The sequence below is a fragment of the Apis mellifera genome, linkage group LG15, assembly GCF_003254395.2.
Source record: "Apis mellifera strain DH4 linkage group LG15, Amel_HAv3.1, whole genome shotgun sequence".
Taxonomy (NCBI): Eukaryota; Metazoa; Arthropoda; class Insecta; order Hymenoptera; family Apidae; genus Apis; species Apis mellifera.
This window is the reverse complement of record NC_037652.1, coordinates 8779990-8800848: the sequence shown is the minus strand read 5'-3', so window position 1 is coordinate 8800848 and position 20859 is coordinate 8779990. Positions and strand designations below refer to the sequence as shown.

Sequence of the window (20859 nt, the reverse complement as noted above, 5' to 3'; positions counted from 1 at the left end):
GATTTCAATGTTTCATGCAATTAAATTATTTTCCTTATTATATTAATCATACAAAGTATTAAGATCGAACAAGATGTATAAAGGAATAGTCAGTAGCTTGTGATAGCATATAAAAAAGGATAACGAATATAGTATTTAATATTAACGTATAAACACGTAGATTATATATATATAACATGTTTATAAATTATTTCTCATCGATGAGATGATTGTATTTTTTTACAAAATTAATTAGCATTTCAACCTTTTTTTTTTTTGTATATGAATAAATTTGTAATTAATTATTATATATATTTACCGCCCTTCTCCTACGCACGAATATATTCTCTCTCTATGTCTCTGTCTCTCTCTCTCGTTCGAGCTAGCGAATAGCGAACGAGAGAGATAACGAATACGAACACGTTGCCCTAACGAAACTCTTGAATTCTTCGATCGCTTTGGAAAATAAAAGAACACGGGAACAGGATAATAATCCGTTGGTTCCGTGGGGATAGGTCAAGGTCCTGTAAATATATTTTATTGGCGTTTGATTCGATGTTAAATAAAAGACGCAATCTTTTCCTCCTTTCGTTAAAAAGTATCCTTCCCAATCTTTGTATTCGCTTTAACATTATCGTGTTTTAAGTATCGAGTCGAAGAAGAAATCGACGGAATCTTAATTTTTATTTTCTTGGAAAATATGAAATGCTTTTAAAACGAACAGCTGTGAAAAGAAGAGATATGTGTTACTCGTGTGTGTCGATATTTCAAGCTCGATGAATACAGGATATTAAATATCTTTCTGTACAATCGATTTTTTTCCAAGATATTACATTATTGGAGATGTATCGACATTCGCTGAAAAATCATATTGAAATTGCTCGCGTATAATAATATAAATATCTCGACGTATGAAACAAAGGAGGAGAAAAAAAGAGAGACAGAAACAATTTCTTTTCGCAAAATATTTTTCACCGGTTATTTTTTTATTCAGCTGTTATTTTCAGCCTCTTTAAAGCTAATTCTAGAGGTGCTGTTAGCTTCGGTTTATCGTATTATCGATCTCGTCGCATTTATTAGATATTCAAAGATGTGAGTGTTTCGTTGAGAAGACGAGGCGAAGCGTAAGTTTGAAATAAATCTTTTATTTGCTACATGTGAATAAGAATACTTTTAATTCTGTCCTTTTATACAAATATAATTTTATGCGAAGAAACAAATACAAGAAGGGAGAAAGAGTTTTCTGAAAAATGTGAAAAACGCTCGGGGAATAAAATCGCATCATTGCGATACGCGATGAATTTTACGAGATCAAATATTATTTTTCGAGATAGGATGGTGATAAATTTTGATTTTTTTTTTTTGATAAATCTCTTGGAAAATCTTTTTTTATGTACAATGATTTTTATCATTTGTATACGATGATGATTATAATCGAATATCAAAAATATCGATCTCTTAGAAAGAAAAATATTTATTCGTAATTCGATTCGTTCAGGAAATCACTTATATATGTATATGTATATATATATAGTTTATACAAAATTATATTCGATGATAATTGGACTGGATAAGATATTAATCTTTATTATATCCGATCCAATTTTTCTTTTTTTTTTTTATTATATATAATTATGACATGAATATTGATCGTTATCAGCACCTCTAGCGAATATCATCGTTAAATAGATAAGACACGCGTAACTAATTGCTAAATACGCGTTACGACTTACTTACGAACGAATCTTTTTTTTTTTTCCTTTTTTTTAATCGCACTTTTAATTCCCGTATTCTACAGACTTATTAGAAAAATATTAGTACGCATACCTTCTCAAGTTCATCATCGTTATCTGTAGGGGAGGAAAAGACGCGTGTTCAATCCTCCCTTAATCATGTTCGATTCGATCGAAATTAGCGGCGAATCGATGGATGCGAAACAATAACACAAAGTATCTGATAATATGATTATTCGCAATATCAAGCGAAACAAGTGTTTTTTTTTTTTTTCCTTTTTTCTTCCTTTTTTTTTTTCTTTTTTTTTTTTTCTTTTTTTTTTTCCCTTACAATATTCACTCGACAACTCGAGAGGAAACTACGTAAGCGAGCAACGCCAATTCCCCCTCGCGAATATCTCATCAATATCTCGTCCCGTACGGCGAATATTGTTTCTAGCGATGATTATTTTCCTTACTTACCCAATACCAATATTTTTTATTCTCGTCGAAAATAATCGTTCGATAAACGCTTCCGTATGCTTTGCTCGGACGAGGGAAAGAGGAAGGAAAGGGGAAGAGAAGAGAAAGGGGAGGGGAGATAGATAAATGAACGAGAAGGAGGGGAGATTGAGAGGAGTCGAAGATTCTCCGATCACGAAACGCACCAGCTGCATTATCTTTTCTTTTTTCTTTTCTTTTCTTTTTTTTTTTTTCATAACATCTTCGTCCCATTGATGCGATCGTTGATTATATAAGGAGGAGACTCTGTCGCGCGTACGATTCGACGCACTTAAAATACTTTGTACAGCGTGATTATTGCACATTGTCTTTCGTGGAGCGTTGTACACGGTCGCGCGTCCCGCGACACGAGCGACACAAAAGTCACGGAAAGTCCGTCAGCCTCCTCTCTCGACCGGTGGACTCGTCGTGGCTGCGACTGGACTCGTTTGTTTTTGCTGAATCTGTTCCGGATGGGCTGGTCTCGCCGCGCAGCGTACGCGCAGCAACCCGTAAGGTAACCACCCGTTGGTCGAGTGCACAGCTCCATTGTTCTTTCTGCTGTCGGCGGCCTCGCGTTGCGCCTGCAACCGATGGAGCATCGCGCCCGCGACAAGCGCAGAAACGACCGCGGAGAGCGCCACCACGATGAAGAGGGCGCTGAAACCCGGCATGGGCAGGCAGATACCGTATACCACCTCCTCCCGTATTCTGCCTTGAAACACGGTTACCGCTTCCGCGTGTGTGTCCGGGCTGAACGCTAGATCGGCCTCGGATATAACCTCGTACAAACCGCTCACGCCGACGTCCGCGCTACGGATTTTCCTATCCGACACGATCACCGATCTCTTTCGTCTGCCGTTCGGGGACGAGAGCGGTGTCACGCTCGGTATAGTGTCTCCTTCCAGATTGCGAGGTCCGTGAGGGAATTTGTCCCGATCGCTCTCGTATCGCGTTACCCGTGCCGGATCCTGGAAAACAAGGGTGAAAACAGGCTTCGTCTCTCTCCCCCCTTTTCGTGATAATAATAATAATAATAATAATAGTAATAATAATAGATAGAGAGTGGAGGAAAAAGAAGTTGGCGCAAACTCACAAGGAACGGTCGGCTCGAAGGATCTGTCGTCTCGTCCGTATGAAGTTTTTCGTTCGGTATCTCGACGACTGGCGCTGGCAACCGGTTGCTCGTCTGCGCTTGCGCTTTCGGTACAGACTTCTCCACTCCCAAAAAGTGGCCACCTATCGAAGCCATCTCGTCACCATCCTGTATGATGTCATCGTAAAGGGAGCCATCCGCCTGCTCGCCCCCACCTCCCGCGTTTTCGTTACCCTTGTCGGCGCTGTTGTTGTTGTTGTTGTTGTTGTCGTCGTCCTCGTTGTTGTGAACGGTGGGAGGTATTGTGGTTTGCGGGTACTGCGGTCGTATCTGATCCTTGCGCTCTTGAATGTAGTGGCCGACGGATCCGCTGAGCTGACAGTGATCCAAACACCCGTGACGACAGATCTCAACCTTGACATTGATCGAAACAATTTAACCTCCTTCGCCTCTCTCTCCCCCTTTCGCGCGCAAATTTGCATAACGAACAGGCAAATCCGAGATCGATCGTCTCGTTTACCGAGTAAATTCGTTAAAAACCGCTCGTTCACTTGTTTAATAGCAAATATTTGCTCTTTACTTTGTCGGACACCACTTCGGGTTAAGGAAAGGTTAAAAACGCTTCACGGCGTTTCAATAATATTTTCGACTAATACTTTTGATCCGTTGCAAGCTGTATTTATCAAGTTGTATATTTATATCCAACATCGTTTACCTTGCACTTGATGTGCACGCTTAACGCGTCCGGGAACTTGAACGCGTGAAAGAAGGCGTAAGTGATGACCGTTGCGCGATCGTCGGAGCCCCTCGCCTTCAAGAATCGGCTGATCATCTTCGGCCTCAGCACGCATCCGAACTCGTCGCTCAGCTGTATCGTGTGCCCGCCTCCGTCCGAGGCCACGCAAGACTTCACTCGCATGTCGAATTCGCCTGATCGATCGACGGAAAAAAAAAGAAAAAAGAATCCAAGAATCAAATACACGCGTACGACTTTCGTTTCGACTCCTAGCGAAATCATTTCCCCCTCCCCCGTTACCTCGATAATCGTTTATGGCGACGACCAGGGTGAGGGTGGAGCCGAGGGGCACTATTCCGGAGACGGGAGGTGCCCATGGTCCCTTGCCGTGTTGAATTTCCATCCAACAGTCCACGTTGTCGCCTGCAACACCACACACATCTCTGTTCTACTCGGTCTCCATATCTCAATTCGCGAATATCTCATCGCCGCGTCTCTAAGCATAAAACGCATGCGCATAAAGGGAAGTTGAGTTAAGCGGCGCTGCGGTTCTCTCAACCTGTGGTCAACCGCTGCTACACGAGTTGCCTGTGCGATCATTTAAACTCGTGTTAAACTCTTTGCACGAACGGGGATCACCGTTTCATCCATTTGTCCCGTTGTTTTGTGTGTATATATATATATATAGATACTCGTGTAATCGAGTAAAATTTCAGCTACATCGAAATCGCTTCAACGATTAAAATTATATACATATCAAAGTTTAAGAATCTCTCTCTCGTCGAATGGAACATTAATGGATTAATTGAGTAATTCGTAAATAAAGTTGGAAATCTACTATACCTCTGAAATCTAACTGGATTACGTCGAGATCCGCGATGACCATCGGCGGTTTCGAAGCTGTCTTCTCGTAATCGTTGAACCACTCGCAACGCAGTCGTTTAGCCTCGTCCCACACCTCGAGCAGATCTTTGTCGTATTGAACGACTACCGTATTCTCGTAGAATTGTCCGTGCATGTCTGGCTTGGTACCGCATCTGCGATCAGGAACATTCACCACTTTATTCAATACTTGTTCAATCATTGAATTAATAAATTGAATTTCCAATCATTTGTCCAATTTGCTTTGTCTCGGCAAGGATGGATGATTTGAAAAACAGAAGAAAATAACAATTCTCTGTGTGCGGCGTCGAATAATCGATTAACCGTTGCCGCGCATATCTTCTTATCGATCGCCGCGAGAGGGAGAGCTTAAGCGTAAAGATGGTTTGACGGATAGAGACAAGAGATGTTACCTCGCGTAGGCTATCCGAAAGGAGAAGAAGGTCTGGCCTGTGGACGGTGGAACGTAGACGCATCGCGGATCCGCGTGTTGGCCTTTGGACGAGACGATGCCCTCGAAGGGTTGGGAGAACGAGAGGTGTACGTCCATGTGATCCTTTCCACACATCACTTCGAGGGACTGTATGGCTGGCATTCCCTCTGGCCTTTCCAGCGGCCAAATGTCGCTGCTGCTACCAACGCTCTTCAAGCCAACCACCTGTGCATTCAACCAATACGTTTTTTTTTATACCTTGAACTCGACGACCTCTCTCTCTCTCTCTCTCTCTCTCTCTCTCTCTCTCTCTCTCTTCTCAATCTGGCAACACGAGTATACTTTTACGACTATCGTTCGTAATATGTTAAAATTCGCGCGAAATTTTTTTTTTTTCGATCGAGATAGATCCGAGGTGGAAGTAATAATTTTTGATACGATACGAGTTGATTTTATTTGCAATTATTTCATAGCAATTACTTCATCGATCAGATTGTTGAAAATTATTTTAGATGCGTACATAAATATGCGTATAAAATTGTTAATACTGGGTTAGATTTATTATAGCTTAAAGTGCTACGCGTATGTTTGCCGTGTTTCCATGTAATCGCGTTTCCTCTCAAATTGGATATAATAAACGTTTAATTACTTAAATGCTCGTACAATTCTCTTTAATGATCACTTATAACGATTATTAAGTTCCGGATAATATTATTTTGTATAACACGCCGAGAAATATACGGTAATTATATTTTCTATATTTAGACTATTAGCGGTACTCATTTGAAATTATTATTGTAAAATTCTAAATTATCGATGCTTGCGGAACGTTTTTTTTTTTTTTTTTTATTTCGAAGGATCGTATTTGGTATTTTTCGAGTTACTTTGAGTTTCTGCTTTACCGCGTAAAGTAAATTCTTAAAACGGTAACGAAAAAAAATCTTATAAAAAATTTTTGGATCAAGTATATTCGTAAAATTTACATAAGCGATTACGCTTTTAACGCGATGATACCGAGTCGAAATATATCTGCATCGATCGATTGATTTAAACGGAAGATAATTTAATCTCTCGGTCGATTGAATCGTTGTCGAGTTTTCCACACTTGCAACGTAGCCGTACAAGTAGCCGTACAAGTTGGTAAGTAAGAGAAAAATGAACGCTGCGAATAATTTTATCGATCGATCGATACGCAATGTTTGAAAAATTCTGTTATACCGACCGGATCAACCGAATGCAAATATCGCGAATACTACTTTTTCCCCGTAGTCACGTTTCCTGTACACGCTCCCCGGTAACAAGGCTTATCCGGCCGTATCTCCACGATTTCTCTTCCACGGATCTCTATCCGGTATCTTTATTTTCATTCGGCAACCATGATTATACCATTACCATTTTATCGTAAATCACCATTCCAATCTTCCCCCTTCCTCCGTATCGTCATTCCTACTCGTATCGATCGTAATTTCCAACGCGATGAATAAACGATAATAAAAATAAATACAACCAATGATTCCATCAATGGTACAGATCGGTATACTCATACCCGTACTCGTACTCGTACACGAGAGAATATATGGACACACGGTGAAGGATCGTAATCGTTATCTCGATCCGGCCGTTTCCCACGTCGATTAACACAGAGAATGATATTATATTATACGGATCTTGGAATCGTAGGCGAGGAAAATAAGCAGGCAAGCGTGCAATAATAATAATAATAATGATAATAATAATAATAGATATTTTCTAGAAAATAGATCTTTACGTTGTTCATCCGGTCGTAGCTCGTCCATCGAGCTCGAAACACGAAACGAGTCGCGATCTTTTTCGAATCATAGAAGAAAATCCGCGCGACACGTAAGCGCAAAAGTGGGCATGTTTGAAGGAAGGTGTTCCCGTGCGTATATATCGTGGTCGCGCGCAATGCTGGTAACGGGAGAGGCGTCTTTACCGCTGCATTAACGGTCGCCGTTTTTCGCGCAAGTGAAAACAAGTTTCTGCGCTCTTACAATCGCACTGTTAAATGACAACGTTTCATTAGAAATGATTACGCACCTGTGGTATACCAACGGGGTTATACACCACGCGCCTGTGTGTGCGCGCGCCACTCTCTTGCCCCCTTGCGGGGCAAACCGAACTACCAGCATCTCGTTTTTCTCCCCCTTCCCTCCGTTTTGCTTCGCTTCGCTTCGCCTCGACTCGATTCACGGTCGATCATCGAGGATCAATCGAGGTTCACGGTTCGGATTTTATTCCCCTCGGTGTATCATACTCGAGAACGTTTGCGAACACGAGAGGACAGACACGAGGATACGCCTCGAATGAATGAAGAGAGAAGCCACCGGTCTCTTTTAACACGTTTATTTGTACCGTCTATTAGTAGACGAGTACGGGTTGTAGAAAATTGCGATTTCACCCGCGAAACGAAAAAAACATGTTTGTTAAAAGAACGTTTCAGGAACGGACTTCGAAGTCCGTTTGAAACCCGTCCGTTGGTTGATTAATTTATTGGAGGAGAGCAATAACGCGCATGCGCGTGCGCATGCTCTCCGCGCATCGAGTCGTCCGTCTAGGAGAGACAATCGAGTCCGATGTTATCCTCTCGAAGAACGTGAAATGAATGGCAAACGATATTTATATTATGCGGTAGAGGCGGAAGCAATTCGCGGGATATAGGCTTTACGACTCGACGGCAAGTTCGTTATAACAGCGAATGTATCAGTATTCCGAGTTACTCGAACGTGAGGCAAGCCGGTAGGTGAGTTTCCCATCGCGGCTCCTCTGGCGTTCGAATACTAATGCCCGTCTCCGTGTACCCGATTGTACTCCTCGCGACACACGAGGAAATAGCTTCCTCTGTGTTCGTTTATGCGCTTCTCACTCACCGGGAGACGAGCAACTATTTCTTCGTGTCACGTTCTTTTAAGTAGGTACCAATAAAGACTTCGGTGGTCCCTCGCATTCGAGGCCTCTTCTTTAAAAACGTATATATATATATATATAGATATATAGATATATATATATATATACGTATTGTCGCGCGTATGTAGGCAGAAGCAAAGAACGAATAGTTAAACAGATTTTTACGGTACTTTTTCCCGACAACGGTTAATCACCGATGGATGGATTGCTAATATTTTTCCGAATTGTTTAAGAGTTACCAGGAAAGACGATTTCAGCGCTAAGCATAGATCGTTGGATTTTTTTTGAAACTCTGAAAATGGATAATAAAATCCTTCTTTTTCTTCTCTCTCTCTCTATACATCTCAAATTCGAATCGGGGAAAAAAAAAGAAAAAAGAAAAAAGAAAAAGAAACGAAACAAGAGGTAGATATAAATTCGCAGGTGATGAATACAGTAATGTAATATTCAATGGAGCGGAGTGGACTCGAGTGGATACGGAAGCGCATAAATATCGAAGGATGAGTGTATGCGAGTTGGATGACGCATTTCCTGCGCGAAACCGCAATAAGAGATTTCACTCTGCAGACGCAACATCGCGAGGGGGCAATAGGTTGTGCAGAGGTCCTGAATAACTTTCAGAGGAAGCAGGTGCAAGGGGGAAAAGGAGGAAAAGAAGGTCGTAAGATACCGCGTAACGGTACCTAGAGTAGGCACGAATATCCGCTTGCAAGCTGTCGCGTCTTCTGCCGCGTCATCGCATTGTCATCCGACTGTGACGAATTTTTCATTAGGCATCATTTCGTAACGATCACCCGACAATTTTTTTCTTTCCTCGTTTCTAACCGTACCTTTCCTCCTCTCAGCCTGTTTACTCCCCTTAATCCAAGGGCTCGAAATTATTACCCCATTGTAGCCAAGTATCCAAACTTAATTGACTTACGAAAGGAACGGTTGAGCGGATAAGAGTCGTCTGAAAATCGTTGGACGGTAATGGACGCTAGATCATCGTCGTTGAGTGGAAGAAAGTACGCACATGCTTAATTAAGAATTAATATTCAAGCCTTCCAGACAGAGAAGCCTTTCCCTTCAGTATCGGCGCGCGACTCGATTCGATTTAACAGCAGCATGCGTGACTCGTTTTTCCACCCGTTCATAGTCTGATAAACTTACGCTCCTTGTTTAACGCGCGTAAGCAAATTCGAGCGTAAGCTTTATCGCGATACTTTGTTACTTTATTATTCGAGTTATATTATTTGTATTATACGGGTCGTTTCGAAGTTGTCTCCTTCGTACGTCATGAAGGAAAGTAGGATACTTCCTTTGGCTGGATTTCTCTGGTTGTTAAATTAGTCACCAGCAGGAAGTTTCAATCATCCGTTTTCGTACGAAAGAATCACACGTGGAATATTTCTCACCATATAGATCAGCATACGTAGCAACCTCCACACCCCTGGCATCCTGGAGGTCCCAGCCTCTCACGATGAGATACGCCTTCCTGGAACGAGAAACGTTTTTTTTGTCGTTAGAGAGACTCGTAATCGTATGCAACCCGATGCAAAAGGAATTTGCAGCCGGATCTATTTTAATTTATCCGACCACCATGGTCTAGCGAGCAAATTAACTGAATACTATCCGCCAGGTCGCGCTTCGAATCCCAACGAGGCCTCGGCGTAAAATTGATTCTCCAACAGAGAGAAAGAGAGATCATAGTTATGATATTAAATTCTGCGGCCAGAATCTAATCTTTCGATCGAATTTTTCCAATCTTGGAAAATAACCGCGTCGTGACGAGTAAAATATATTTCACTCCTCCGTTAAGATCCGTTTTACAAAGTTCGTCAAATCCATTGATTCGAGATGCTGGAAAGAGGCAGCATTGAAATCATTGGAAATGATAAATGAGCGGAACGGGTTATATATATATATTTTTCTATTCTCGATCAACTGGTCGACGTTGATCATCCGTTCAATTCTGTTACGTTACCGGCTTCTCACGTGGCGAGATCCGTCCGTGGAGATAACCGAGACACGCGGGCTTGTCTTTATTCGGGTGCAAAAAAAAAAAAGCGATTTTTCAGACGGAGAAGAAGGAAGAGGTTACAACTGGTTTCGTAGTTTCGTTAGGAGGCAGCCTGGCCTACTTATTTTTAGTACTTTGTTGGCTCGAATGTATGGTCGATAGCCGAGTTGCTAATGAATCGATAAGCATTTTACCGGTTCGGCTGGCTCGTTTCTTTGATCACGATCTAACGCCGCGTGTATTGTAAATTTAAACAGGCGGATATCTCGTCCCGTAATCAACTTTCCGATGAGAATAAATGAATAATATGGAAATTACAATTAGAAAGACTGTCCGTTTCTTGCATTTTATTTATATTGATTATATTTTCTAAAAATATATATATATATATATATTTTTAATTTTAATTTTAATCAAAATGGATAATTTCGATCGATTTTCTTCTGGTCGTTTCGAGATCGATTTCAAATTTTATTAATTTTATATCCGAAGGGATGAAAAAAGAGAGAGAGAAAAATTGAAGCGATATCCGGGATGGAAACGAAACAAAGTTGGCGAAGATAGAAATGAAGTTAACGATCCCGTATCCGAACTGTGAAACCTGTTCCACGCGACCATTCATAAAACCATTCGACGACTGTGGTCCGTTTCCACGGTAAGCCATTTATGAATAGATTAAACCGGTGGATTTCGACGTTATGTTTGGCGGTGTACATCAATCGCGTGGACCGTGTCACGTTCCACGATCCGGCCAGTCGATGATTTACCGATTAGCTTCACCGATTGTCGCGGCGCTCGATAATAAGTTTTCAGTTAGCGTTACGTCACGATTTTGCCCCGAGCGAATCGAGACGAACGCCTATTGGGTTCTGGTCGTTCGCTCTTTTCTTCTTTTTTCTCTCTCTCTCTCTCTCTCTCTCTCTCTTTCCTTTCCTTTCCTTTCCCCTCCTACCCAAGCATCCGAATGCATTAAATTCTTCTGAAGATTTCAATTGGCAGCCCGATCGCTTTACAATCTCTTTCTCTCTTTCTCTCCGCGAACAGTGCCATCTATTCGCCGTCTTTTCAACCTTCTTCGATCGATTTTTCTACGCACTTGCGACGGTCTAGCAACGAGTTTTTTCTCCTTCTTCAAAGAAATAGAGATAAAAGTTTAACGAACGACATCTTCGTTTTATTTTCCCGAAAAATATGTCCGAGAATCTTTTTGAAATTCAATCGTTCGTTCTAATTTCGAAATGAAGGAAGGAATTCTCCGCTTCCGTCTCCAATGTCTCGCGAAATCTAATTTCTGTCGAGACATGTGGCATATTTCATCCATATGCGATTGTATGAATTTATAGTTGAGAACCGCTCGAGGACGGGAGGGAGCGGGGAGGGAGGGGAAAGTGCTTCGACATGTCGTTAATAGAGACACGATATATACATATGTAGCGTGTCGTAAAATCAACGATTTTCTTTTTCTTCTCTTCTCTCTTCGTCTGTTTTTCTTTCTTCTTCTTCTTCTTTTTTCCTCGTTCGTTCGAACAGGAACGGAGAGAAGAGGCACGATGCGATGCAGACGACATGTCAATTGTAAAGCTGGCGGCGCGCCGCCATATAATATAATAGACGAGGCAAAAGGAAGAGGCAGCCGGTTGCGCAGAACGCGGTGCGCGGAGGACGTTAATTAAAATTGAGTTTACTACTATGTTGCACGCGTAAGTGGCACGTCACAGATTACGAATAATAGTTGGATGTCAACAACGTTCGCGTGCCGACGTGTGCGGTGTATAACAACGAAGGGCGGAAAACGGTATTTAATTAACGCAAACGCGAGCGGGAATTCGTTTCGATGTATATTATTCGCCCGGATCGATACGAAATGTCGTATCCCGCGCGATGATCCGAGTAATTGTCGATTCTCCCATTCTTGTCTCGCGTTGTTAAATTATAACCGCTTCTCCCCTCCCCCGCACAGTGATTATTCTTCCGGAACGGATAAAGGATAGAAAAAGGGAGAGAAAAGAAATTGGCGCGAATTGGATTAAGGTATTATATTGACAGAAACTTAGTCACGCTTCGTTTTACCGTGCTCTTTTACCGCGGTTGGAAAAACCTTGCCCGATACACCGTAATGTAATATCTTCGCGATCCGTGAGAAACGTATAACACGGTTATAGAAGGTTCTGTTAGAAGTGATCGGGAATTGATTGATGAATGAGGATTTATAAGAAAGGAGTAGAGGGCAGGCGTTTATTGTTAGCCTGAGAATTTAATTTTTTTAATTAAATCCCCCGTGCAACGTTGCCTATACCGAATTAACGTTCAAAGCTGTGAGATCGAACCAGGTTGCAGAAGCACGGAGGAGGATACGGGAAGATGAATAAGATTGTAAATAACAATTCGAGGAAAATAGTTTTCTACCTTATAAATTTTAATGGGGCCCGTTCCTGCTTCGCAGGAAATGTTAATTGACTAATTATAACGAAAAGCAGTCTGACCTATATACATACATATCTCCTCTACCCTAGATTTTTTAACGTTACGTGGTCGAGGATTAGCAGCAGGCGCGCGCGCGCGCGCGCTACTTAATCGGAACGCCTACGAAACAACTCATGCGTATAAAAGTTACGATGCCAACTATTGTCGCCATCAGCATCGGCACGATCACTCGTGTCGTTAATGTTAACTGCTCTTGCAACCATTATCGTTAGTACTGTTATTACAGTGTAATTGCTATTCCCTCGTATTACAGTCAGCGACAAGGTTCCCTCGTAGCGGGAAATCGAATCCTTCCTCGTCCGATATCAAGATAAAAAAAAAAATTCTCATCTCCAAAAATCCTTCGGCTCGTTTTCGGGACGAAAATTGAAATTTTCGCTCACGAATCCCTTTTTTCTCTCTTTCTTGAGGTTTTGGGACGAATTGAGAAATTTTTCACTCACGTCGTTAATTACGTTCCACGAATAATAAAGTCCCTTTTTTCTTTCTCTCTATCTCTCTCTTTCTCCGCTCGGTAAAGCTAGCTCTTTCCCGGAACGTGTCGAAGTTGGAATGCTCAGAGGGGAGGATCGGTAACGGTGTTATCGACTCGCCACTTCTCGGACAGAGAATCCCACGCTGTAACGTATTCCTCACGGCGGCGCTCTCTTTCGCTTTAGTTATTATCCACGATCCATTCCCATATCTCCCCTCCCCCCCTCTCCTCCTCGCCGTTCGAGGCGAACGAAACCGGACGCGCGCGGACCGCGAAAATAATAAATGGGAAAAATGCGTGGATCGCGTTTGCCGCCGTTGCCAGATCGGTTCGCCTGCTGTTAACGCGAGTTTAATTTCCCGTGGCGTTGAAACGTGTCGTAAAACGGCCGCTTGATTAAGCATTGAAGAAATATAATACCGATAGATACCTTGTATTTTACGATGGCTTACGAGAGAGTATTTATTTATTTCGTTTGCTTCGTGCGTTTTATCGTATTGGTCCCGAAATGGATTGGATTTTTTAAAAAAGAAAGAAAAAAGGAGAAGGAGAAGAAGTTCGATTGAAAATTTTAAATTTTGAGATCGAGAAAAAAATATTCTCCAAATGAATTGGCGAATTCCATTCCAAAGGGTTTTACATTTACGAAGGAAGAAAGAGAAGAGATTCGTGGATCTCTCGGTCATTAACTGTTACTGTCATTAATTCTTATATCCCCGTGCAATTTGTAAGTGTCGCCAAAGCGAACGGTAAATTATTTCGAAATCGTCGGGGAAGTCGAATCGACGAATAAAAACCGACGGACGTGTGTACAGATAGATAGACGGCACACAACGGCCGGTGATCACGAAGCGGTAACGACAAACTCGTTCCGCGGCAAAAAAAAAAAAGAAAAAAAAAACCACCTCATAGATTTGATCACGAGCAATCACGATTAATTATAATCGCGTAAAAATGTAAATATCGTTATTTTTTTCTTTTTTTTTTCTTAAACGATCGCGCATCGACCATCGCGCGAAACAGCAATTAGCGGCGATGAGAAATGACAGAATTATTCGGGGGGAAAGAGAATTTCTTTCTTAATGAACACGTTTTCACGATCCTTAACGTGTTTAAACGTGTGCCTCGCCACTTTTAAACGAACGGTATCCTCGAAATAGTTTCGCACCACCAGTAATGCACGCGATAAGTAGGATAAGATTCGTGATACGAATGTTTCAAGTTTCTTCAATTATCGAATTTTATATATATATTGTTTCATAGAAAAAGAGAAAGAGAGAGAGAAATAATAAATAATTCATATTCGTCATCATCCAATGCATCGCGGATTTTTATTTTCGATCTTATTAAAAAAAAAAAAAAATTAAATAACAATAGACGTAAACGTAACGAATCAATCTGCCTTCCTCGGCAGAATGGACGAAACGATACACGAAATAAATATCCGTTCCGGTCAACCGGTGACCTTCGGGCTACCTAAAACGTGTCCGGTCGCGCGACTTGTTGCCTCGATACCGAGCGTCGGGGAATTATTATCGCTTGGCAAGATGGAAGAGAGTGGAGCGTGGCGAGTGGTGGGGAGAAGCGGCGGGGAGGAGGGGAGGGGAGGGGAGAAGCGGGAGATTCCGTGTATACCGGAGTTCGAGTAATCACACCGACTTCACCGATCCATTCACCGCGGTCGAGATCGGTTGCGTTAACATTAACGGTTAATGCGACCCAGTGATCGCGCGTCGCGGCGACGAGAAGGGCATATCGGACGGGCGACATCGCGAAACGGCAATTATCGCGTGCGCCACGTCCTCGTCTCTTCTACTTGTCTCTCTTAGGGCTGCGTGGCAGCCGCGTATTACGCGTGCTCCCCAGCTTGAAAGCGCGAGCTCCCCCACCCCTTCATACTCCCCCTCCCTCCCCCTCGCCCCTCGCCCCTCGCCCCGCCGCGCATTCGACCATGTGAATGCGTTCGCGTGTACACGTTTTATGTAAATAAGGCCCCGTACACACGGGCCAGATAAGAGAGTATCGTGAATGGAGGAAAGTGGCGGCGATAGCCGGACGAGTTCTCGTTTCTCTAGGGGAGAGGAGTGGGGGTGGGGAGAGAGAGAGAGAGAGGGAGGGAGAAGGAGAAGAGGACGACATCGCGTTACGAAATTCCAATACCACCACCACCACTATTACCACTGTCGTCAACTTACTCAGCTCTCTTATATATATATATATATATGTATATCCGTCAGCTGTTCTCAAGCTGGTATCGATCGAGCCGAGTAAGTACTTTCCTCCTTGCTAATGGGTGAAAATCAATTTGATTCGCGGAGAGAGATCGTTTGGGACGCGGAGGAAGAAGTAGGTTCATTGTGGCGGACCGAGAGAATTTACGATTACTATGGTCGTATCGTGGTTATGTACGCGATGGAGCGTACTACATATGTTCTTCCCGTAAAGGATGGAAAGCTCGCAGCATCCGGGACGCGACGTTGATTCGCGATAAAACTTAGGGGGAAATTCTTTGGCTGTTGCGTATATATTGGACTGCGTATGGTATCGTTCCGTTCCCCTCGCTTCGCCCCTTCCCCCCCCTCCCGCCGTTCTCCTTTGGTACGATACGATCGAATCGAATCGAATCGGATGCACGATATATACGCGATATTCGTGCAAAGGAAGGAAAACGAGGAGCCGAGGAGCTCGATCGTCTTCTGTTGAAATTCAGGATAGTACGGTCGAACGAATTCTAAAAGCGGCTCGGCGTGTCGAGGCTCGAATCGTTTACCGCATAGCCGACAGCTGTCGCGAATCATCATTATCCTCGTTCGACCTGGCTACGGAATAACAGGGAGGAGGGGGGAGAGGGAGGGAGGAAGGGAGGGGGAAAGAAGAGGGAAATAACAAAGAAACTGGGTTAACGCTACTACGACCACGTAACGTGCTCCGTTTCCACTCCGTGTCCGCGTCCCATTAATCCGTTTCTCTACGAAACGGACTTCTTTTTCTCTTCATCTCTCAGCGTGGCGAGTCGGCCACGATGAGTCGGGAAATATGAACGAGAGAGAGAGAGACAGAGAGAGAATCCTCGCCCTCATCGTGGAATACAGAAACGAGCGAGTGAATCGTGTACGACAACGCGATAGAGCCGCATATCGCATTATCGAATAGTTTTCAATAGTGTGCCGGATTGTAGCGAGAGCGCGGATACCGCGTGAAACGAACGTAACACCGCGGCGGATAATGGATAATGGGACGAATCTACGTTGATACCGGTTTTCGTGCGGGAGAGTGCGCCACACGCGCCCGTTCCGAATCGTCCGCTGTAAATGATACGCGCACGCACCCGTTCCGCGCAACCCCCCCGTTCCGCGCAACCCCCCCGCTGCCCCGATTATGCTTTCGGCCAGTGTTCGCGACGCTTGATGCGTGAAGCATTATAGGCTATCGGACGGCCAGAAACCGATAACCGTTCGCGATACACACGCGAATACGGATCTATCCATCGATATTCACCGTTTCCACCGTTTGCCGCGCGAATGCCGCGTGAAAATTCGTCGCCTGCGTCGGTTTACAGCGTTGTTCGAACGGTTTGAGAGGTTAAGTTGAGCGAAAAAAATCGACTCGAATTTTCGTTCGTTCGGCGAAAACACGAAAGAGTGAATAGAGAGAAAGGAACGAGTATTCGCAACGGTGTTTCGCGGCGAAATTCGCGCGAAGGAGAAGAGAAGGAGAAGAGGGGGGAGTCGGTTGTGTCGCGACATCGTTATTTCTTTTCGCGTTATCTTGCTTGGACAAAGTAGACGGTAGAATGCGACGGTATGGCAATATCGGACGGCACGGAGGAGAAATTACATGGACAAACGAATGCAAAGTTATGTCGGGCGTGATTCCAATGCCGCGGCAGGCCAGCAGGAGGTTGAATGCCCCCGTGTACAACGTACGGATTAGCGCTTGGTACCAACGTGATCGTATGCCTGGTGAATATTTCATGAAGCGCGGAAAAAAGAGATGACACCTGTTCGAAAACCGTTAGCGTACTCCTTTTGCCCGCCAACGACGGGGCGGCGATGGGCAAACGGACGCTCGCCGACTTATTTCGATGCAAATTTTAAAAGGAACACGAGCCGCGGCTAAGTTGGGCCAAGTAAGTAAGTTGGGTCGCGCTTCTCCACCGCAATGCCGCTCCGTGCCCTTGATGAGCTCGTAACGTTTCGATCGACCTACACACGTACGCGCGTGCACACACACACACACGTGGCCCCCGCTTCGCGTCGTGCGCCGCATTGTCGCGATCTAAGCGCGCCACCGAACCGGTCAATTTAACGTTATACAAATAAAAAATAGGAGAGTTTCTAACGAAGATTTATTACGACATTCGAGGATGCTAAAGATTTACAGGCGACTTTTATCAGCCATTGTTTTTAAACCATTTAATCAGATCCGGTTCTCACCGGTTCCGTTTCCAGCTTTTTTCCCTCCAGCGTGTTCACTTTGTATTTGTTTCGCCATTCTTCTACGATCCTCGCACCTTGGATATGATCATTCTATTCGTTTCAAAGGAGCTAAGTTTTGCAACTTTTAATTTTATTCGATCTAGTTAAAAAAGATAAAACTTTTAACTGGAATAGATCTAAGTTTTATTAAATAGATACACGCTAGAAGGAGTGGCGTTCGTTCAAATGAATTCGGAAGTTTCGGAAGGGAGCCGATCGTAATTAGGATGATGCAAAATCGATAATCGGCGTATCTTGGAAACGAATTTTTCGGGTGTAGCGTGCAGGTGTAGTAGCCAGGTGTACGGCCACCTTCTTTAGCATGTTATGCACGCGCGTTATATTCGAGAGCCGGTCCGTGCGGACCCGAATCGGTCACCCTAGTCGACCCTCCTTTGCAGGGATCGCATAATAGCCGCGAATGAAACGTCGATTCTTCGAGAATTCTTAACCCGCGATTAACAAGATTCGCCTTGAATGAAGGAATTATAATCTTTTTCTCTTTTCCCCTCCAAATATTTCCTCCTAAACTAATGCCGAATTTCTAATGCCGAAGCGTTTCGTTGTTTCGCACGGAATCAAATCTAGTTTCGCGCTCTTCCTCTCTCGAGGAAGAAAGAAAGGAAGGAAGGAATCGAGCGACGTAGGAAGTACGAGTATTCGTTGGAATGCGCTAACTCCGAAGCGGTTCGATTCTCGACGGAGGAAGAATGAGAGATACGAAATACGAAGAAGAGAGAGAGAGAAAGATATAAGAGGGAGAGAAGAGGAAGAGAGTGGAAGAGAGGCCCGCGGGAATGGTGGCTCGGTGCGCTCGCGATTGAAGATGGCAAATGGGCGAGAGAGAAAGAGGATACGGGCGAGGAGGAGAGAGAGGATCTGTGGAAGCACGTGGAGATTCGAGGCACATTGCGCCCAGACCAGCGGCACGAAAATTTGGCGAGGGCCTCCTTGCCTGCGGACCGACCACATTCCCTCCCCACCCGATTTCCTCGTACGAGAACCTTATCCGCCTGCCCGTTTCGCCGTGCTCCACTCTATCTGCGTGCGCGTTTATATCGACAGCCCCGGCTCCCATTAACTGCTCTCCCGCCTTCCAAACCCCCGTTTCGTTGAATCTTCCGAATACGATTGAATAATTGAAAAGAAAGAAAGAAAGAAATTATTATTATTAGGAATAAAGCTCACCTAGGGATCGCGGAGTGCGCGTGGAGTCGCCACGTGTTAGCTGCAGCTGAGCGGCTCCTCGTGCCGCATCCCGGCAGCCGCTTCAGATCGCCTTATCAGCCCCCGCTTCTCTCTTCCCTCTTCTTCTCGATTCTCTGCTCTCCTGGAAACTTCTCCCCGTTCCGTTTCCGCCGGGTCCCGCGTCGAAAAATCGCAGCGATCGAGGCGATCCAAGCGCAGGCTTAATCGCCGCCACCCCACCTCTCCCTTCTCCCCCCGAAATTCGATTCTCGATTCCAGAGAACGAGAGAGAGACGGAGAAGGAGACGCGGAGGAGGATCCGTCACTCAACACTCGGAAAAAAATTATTTTATTTATTTGTTTTTATTGTTCGTGTTGCACGATATACACCGATTGGATTTACGTTACACGGATTCGATCATATCGTCGCCGATTCCGAGTCGACCCGGCGAGTCGAATTATTCGAGTCGAATTATTCGGCGGTCGAGAAATGTCCGGATGGAACGTCCGTTGTTGGATTATCGGACGAGGAAAAAGGAGAAGGGAAGAGTGGAGAGGAGAAGGATGAAATATAAATAAATAAATAAATGTATAACGAATAATTTAAAAAAAAAAAAGGGAAGAGGAGAGGAGAGAAGGGAATAAAAATAAGAAAAAAAAAAGGGAAGAAGAAGAAGATCGCCGGGTCAGGGAGAAGGACGTTGTATATATCGGTTGCGCGCGATACACAGCGAGAGAGAAACGTGTACGAAACTCCCGTTGGATCGTGGCCGATTCGACTGAGCATCGATAACGGCAGTGTGTGGCGGTTACCGGTAATACGGCAACACCGACGACGACGACGACGACGACGACGATGATGATGATGACGACGACGACGACGACAAGTAGCGTATCCGCCAAAAGATCCGCGACGTACGTTCGTCAATTTGTCCTCTCCTCCACTACTGTTACCTCCACTACTTTCCTCTCTCTCTCTCTCTCTTTCCCCCTCTATCTCTCACTCCCCCCCCTTCTCTCCTCCTCCTCCCCCTCCACCTCCTCCTCCCCCTCCTCCTCCTTCGTCCTCCTCTCCGTTGCTCCGCTACGAAAGAATGCGCAACCACACTGGTTTACGGTTCCGTTCGCGACGAAGATGTTCTGCGGACTGATAACCTGCCGTCTACTTACCTCCGGCGAGCGCCCCTAACGCGCTCTCCAACTACTCCCTGGCACGACAGGTGCTCCGAGCCGAGGAGTGGGAATAAAGAGGAGGCGGGGGGTCCCCGCGGAGGGGACCAGGGATAACCTATACTCGCAGTGGCGGCGGCGGCGGCGGCGGCGATGGTGGTAGCGGCGGCGGCGGCGGCGGCGGCGAGAGAGAGAACGAGAGGCGATTATCGGGGAGGGAGGAGGGTTGGAGAGAGGGATGAGAAAGGAGAGAGGTGGACGACAACGACGACGACGACGGCGGCGGCGGCGGCAGGCCGTGCAACCGGCATCGGGCAGACCGAACGGAAGAGGGCAACGACACCGTATCGCGGGTCGGTGGGCTTCGACACATTTACCGAAAACTACATCGTCACCACCACCGATCCCACCGCCGATTCTCCGAAACTCGCTCCATCGATCCGTCCGTCCGTTTACTCTCCTCTGGACACCAGGCGTCCAATTTCCACTTTCCTAACGTAACCCCTCCCCTCCCCTCCCTGAAAGGGAGTTTATCGAAAATGCGTACGAACCTTCGCCGATCGAGACGATTAATTCGCACTGCTTTTGTGTATATGCTTTGTATGTATATGTGTGTGTATGTGTGTGTATATATATATATAGAGGCGTATTACGTATATGGGTTGTCGAATCGGGGTGTCGAGATTTATCGTTATCTAGAGAGGACGTCGGGTGGTCATTCTCGATCGTTGGCCTCTTTGGGGCACGGCCATTTCGTAGCCGGCCCGCGTTTTCCATCTCCCATCCCTCTCCTCATCT

At 44.8% G+C, this 20859-nt stretch overlaps 1 protein-coding gene across 2 annotated transcripts; it reads right to left on the bottom strand.

The window, feature by feature from the left end:
* Positions 1-1739: 1739 nt before the first annotated feature.
* LOC408508 lies at positions 1740-19891 on the bottom strand. 2 transcript variants are annotated; one of them, XM_392051.5, is made up of 8 exons: positions 18892-19891; positions 9662-9741; positions 5320-5564; positions 4868-5061; positions 4325-4447; positions 4004-4218; positions 3289-3702; positions 1740-3163 (listed from the first exon to the last, which is right to left on the bottom strand). In XM_392051.5, the coding sequence occupies exons 2-8, from the start codon at positions 9701-9703 to the stop codon at positions 2591-2593; spliced, it is 1806 nt and encodes a 601-aa protein (XP_392051.1). In that variant the 5' UTR covers positions 9704-9741; positions 18892-19891; the 3' UTR covers positions 1740-2590. The 2 variants fall into 2 exon arrangements, with proteins under 2 accessions (XP_392051.1, XP_006563724.1); XM_006563661.3 differs by lacking the exons at positions 9662-9741; positions 18892-19891 and adding an exon at positions 7398-7769.
* Positions 19892-20859: the final 968 nt, after the last annotated feature.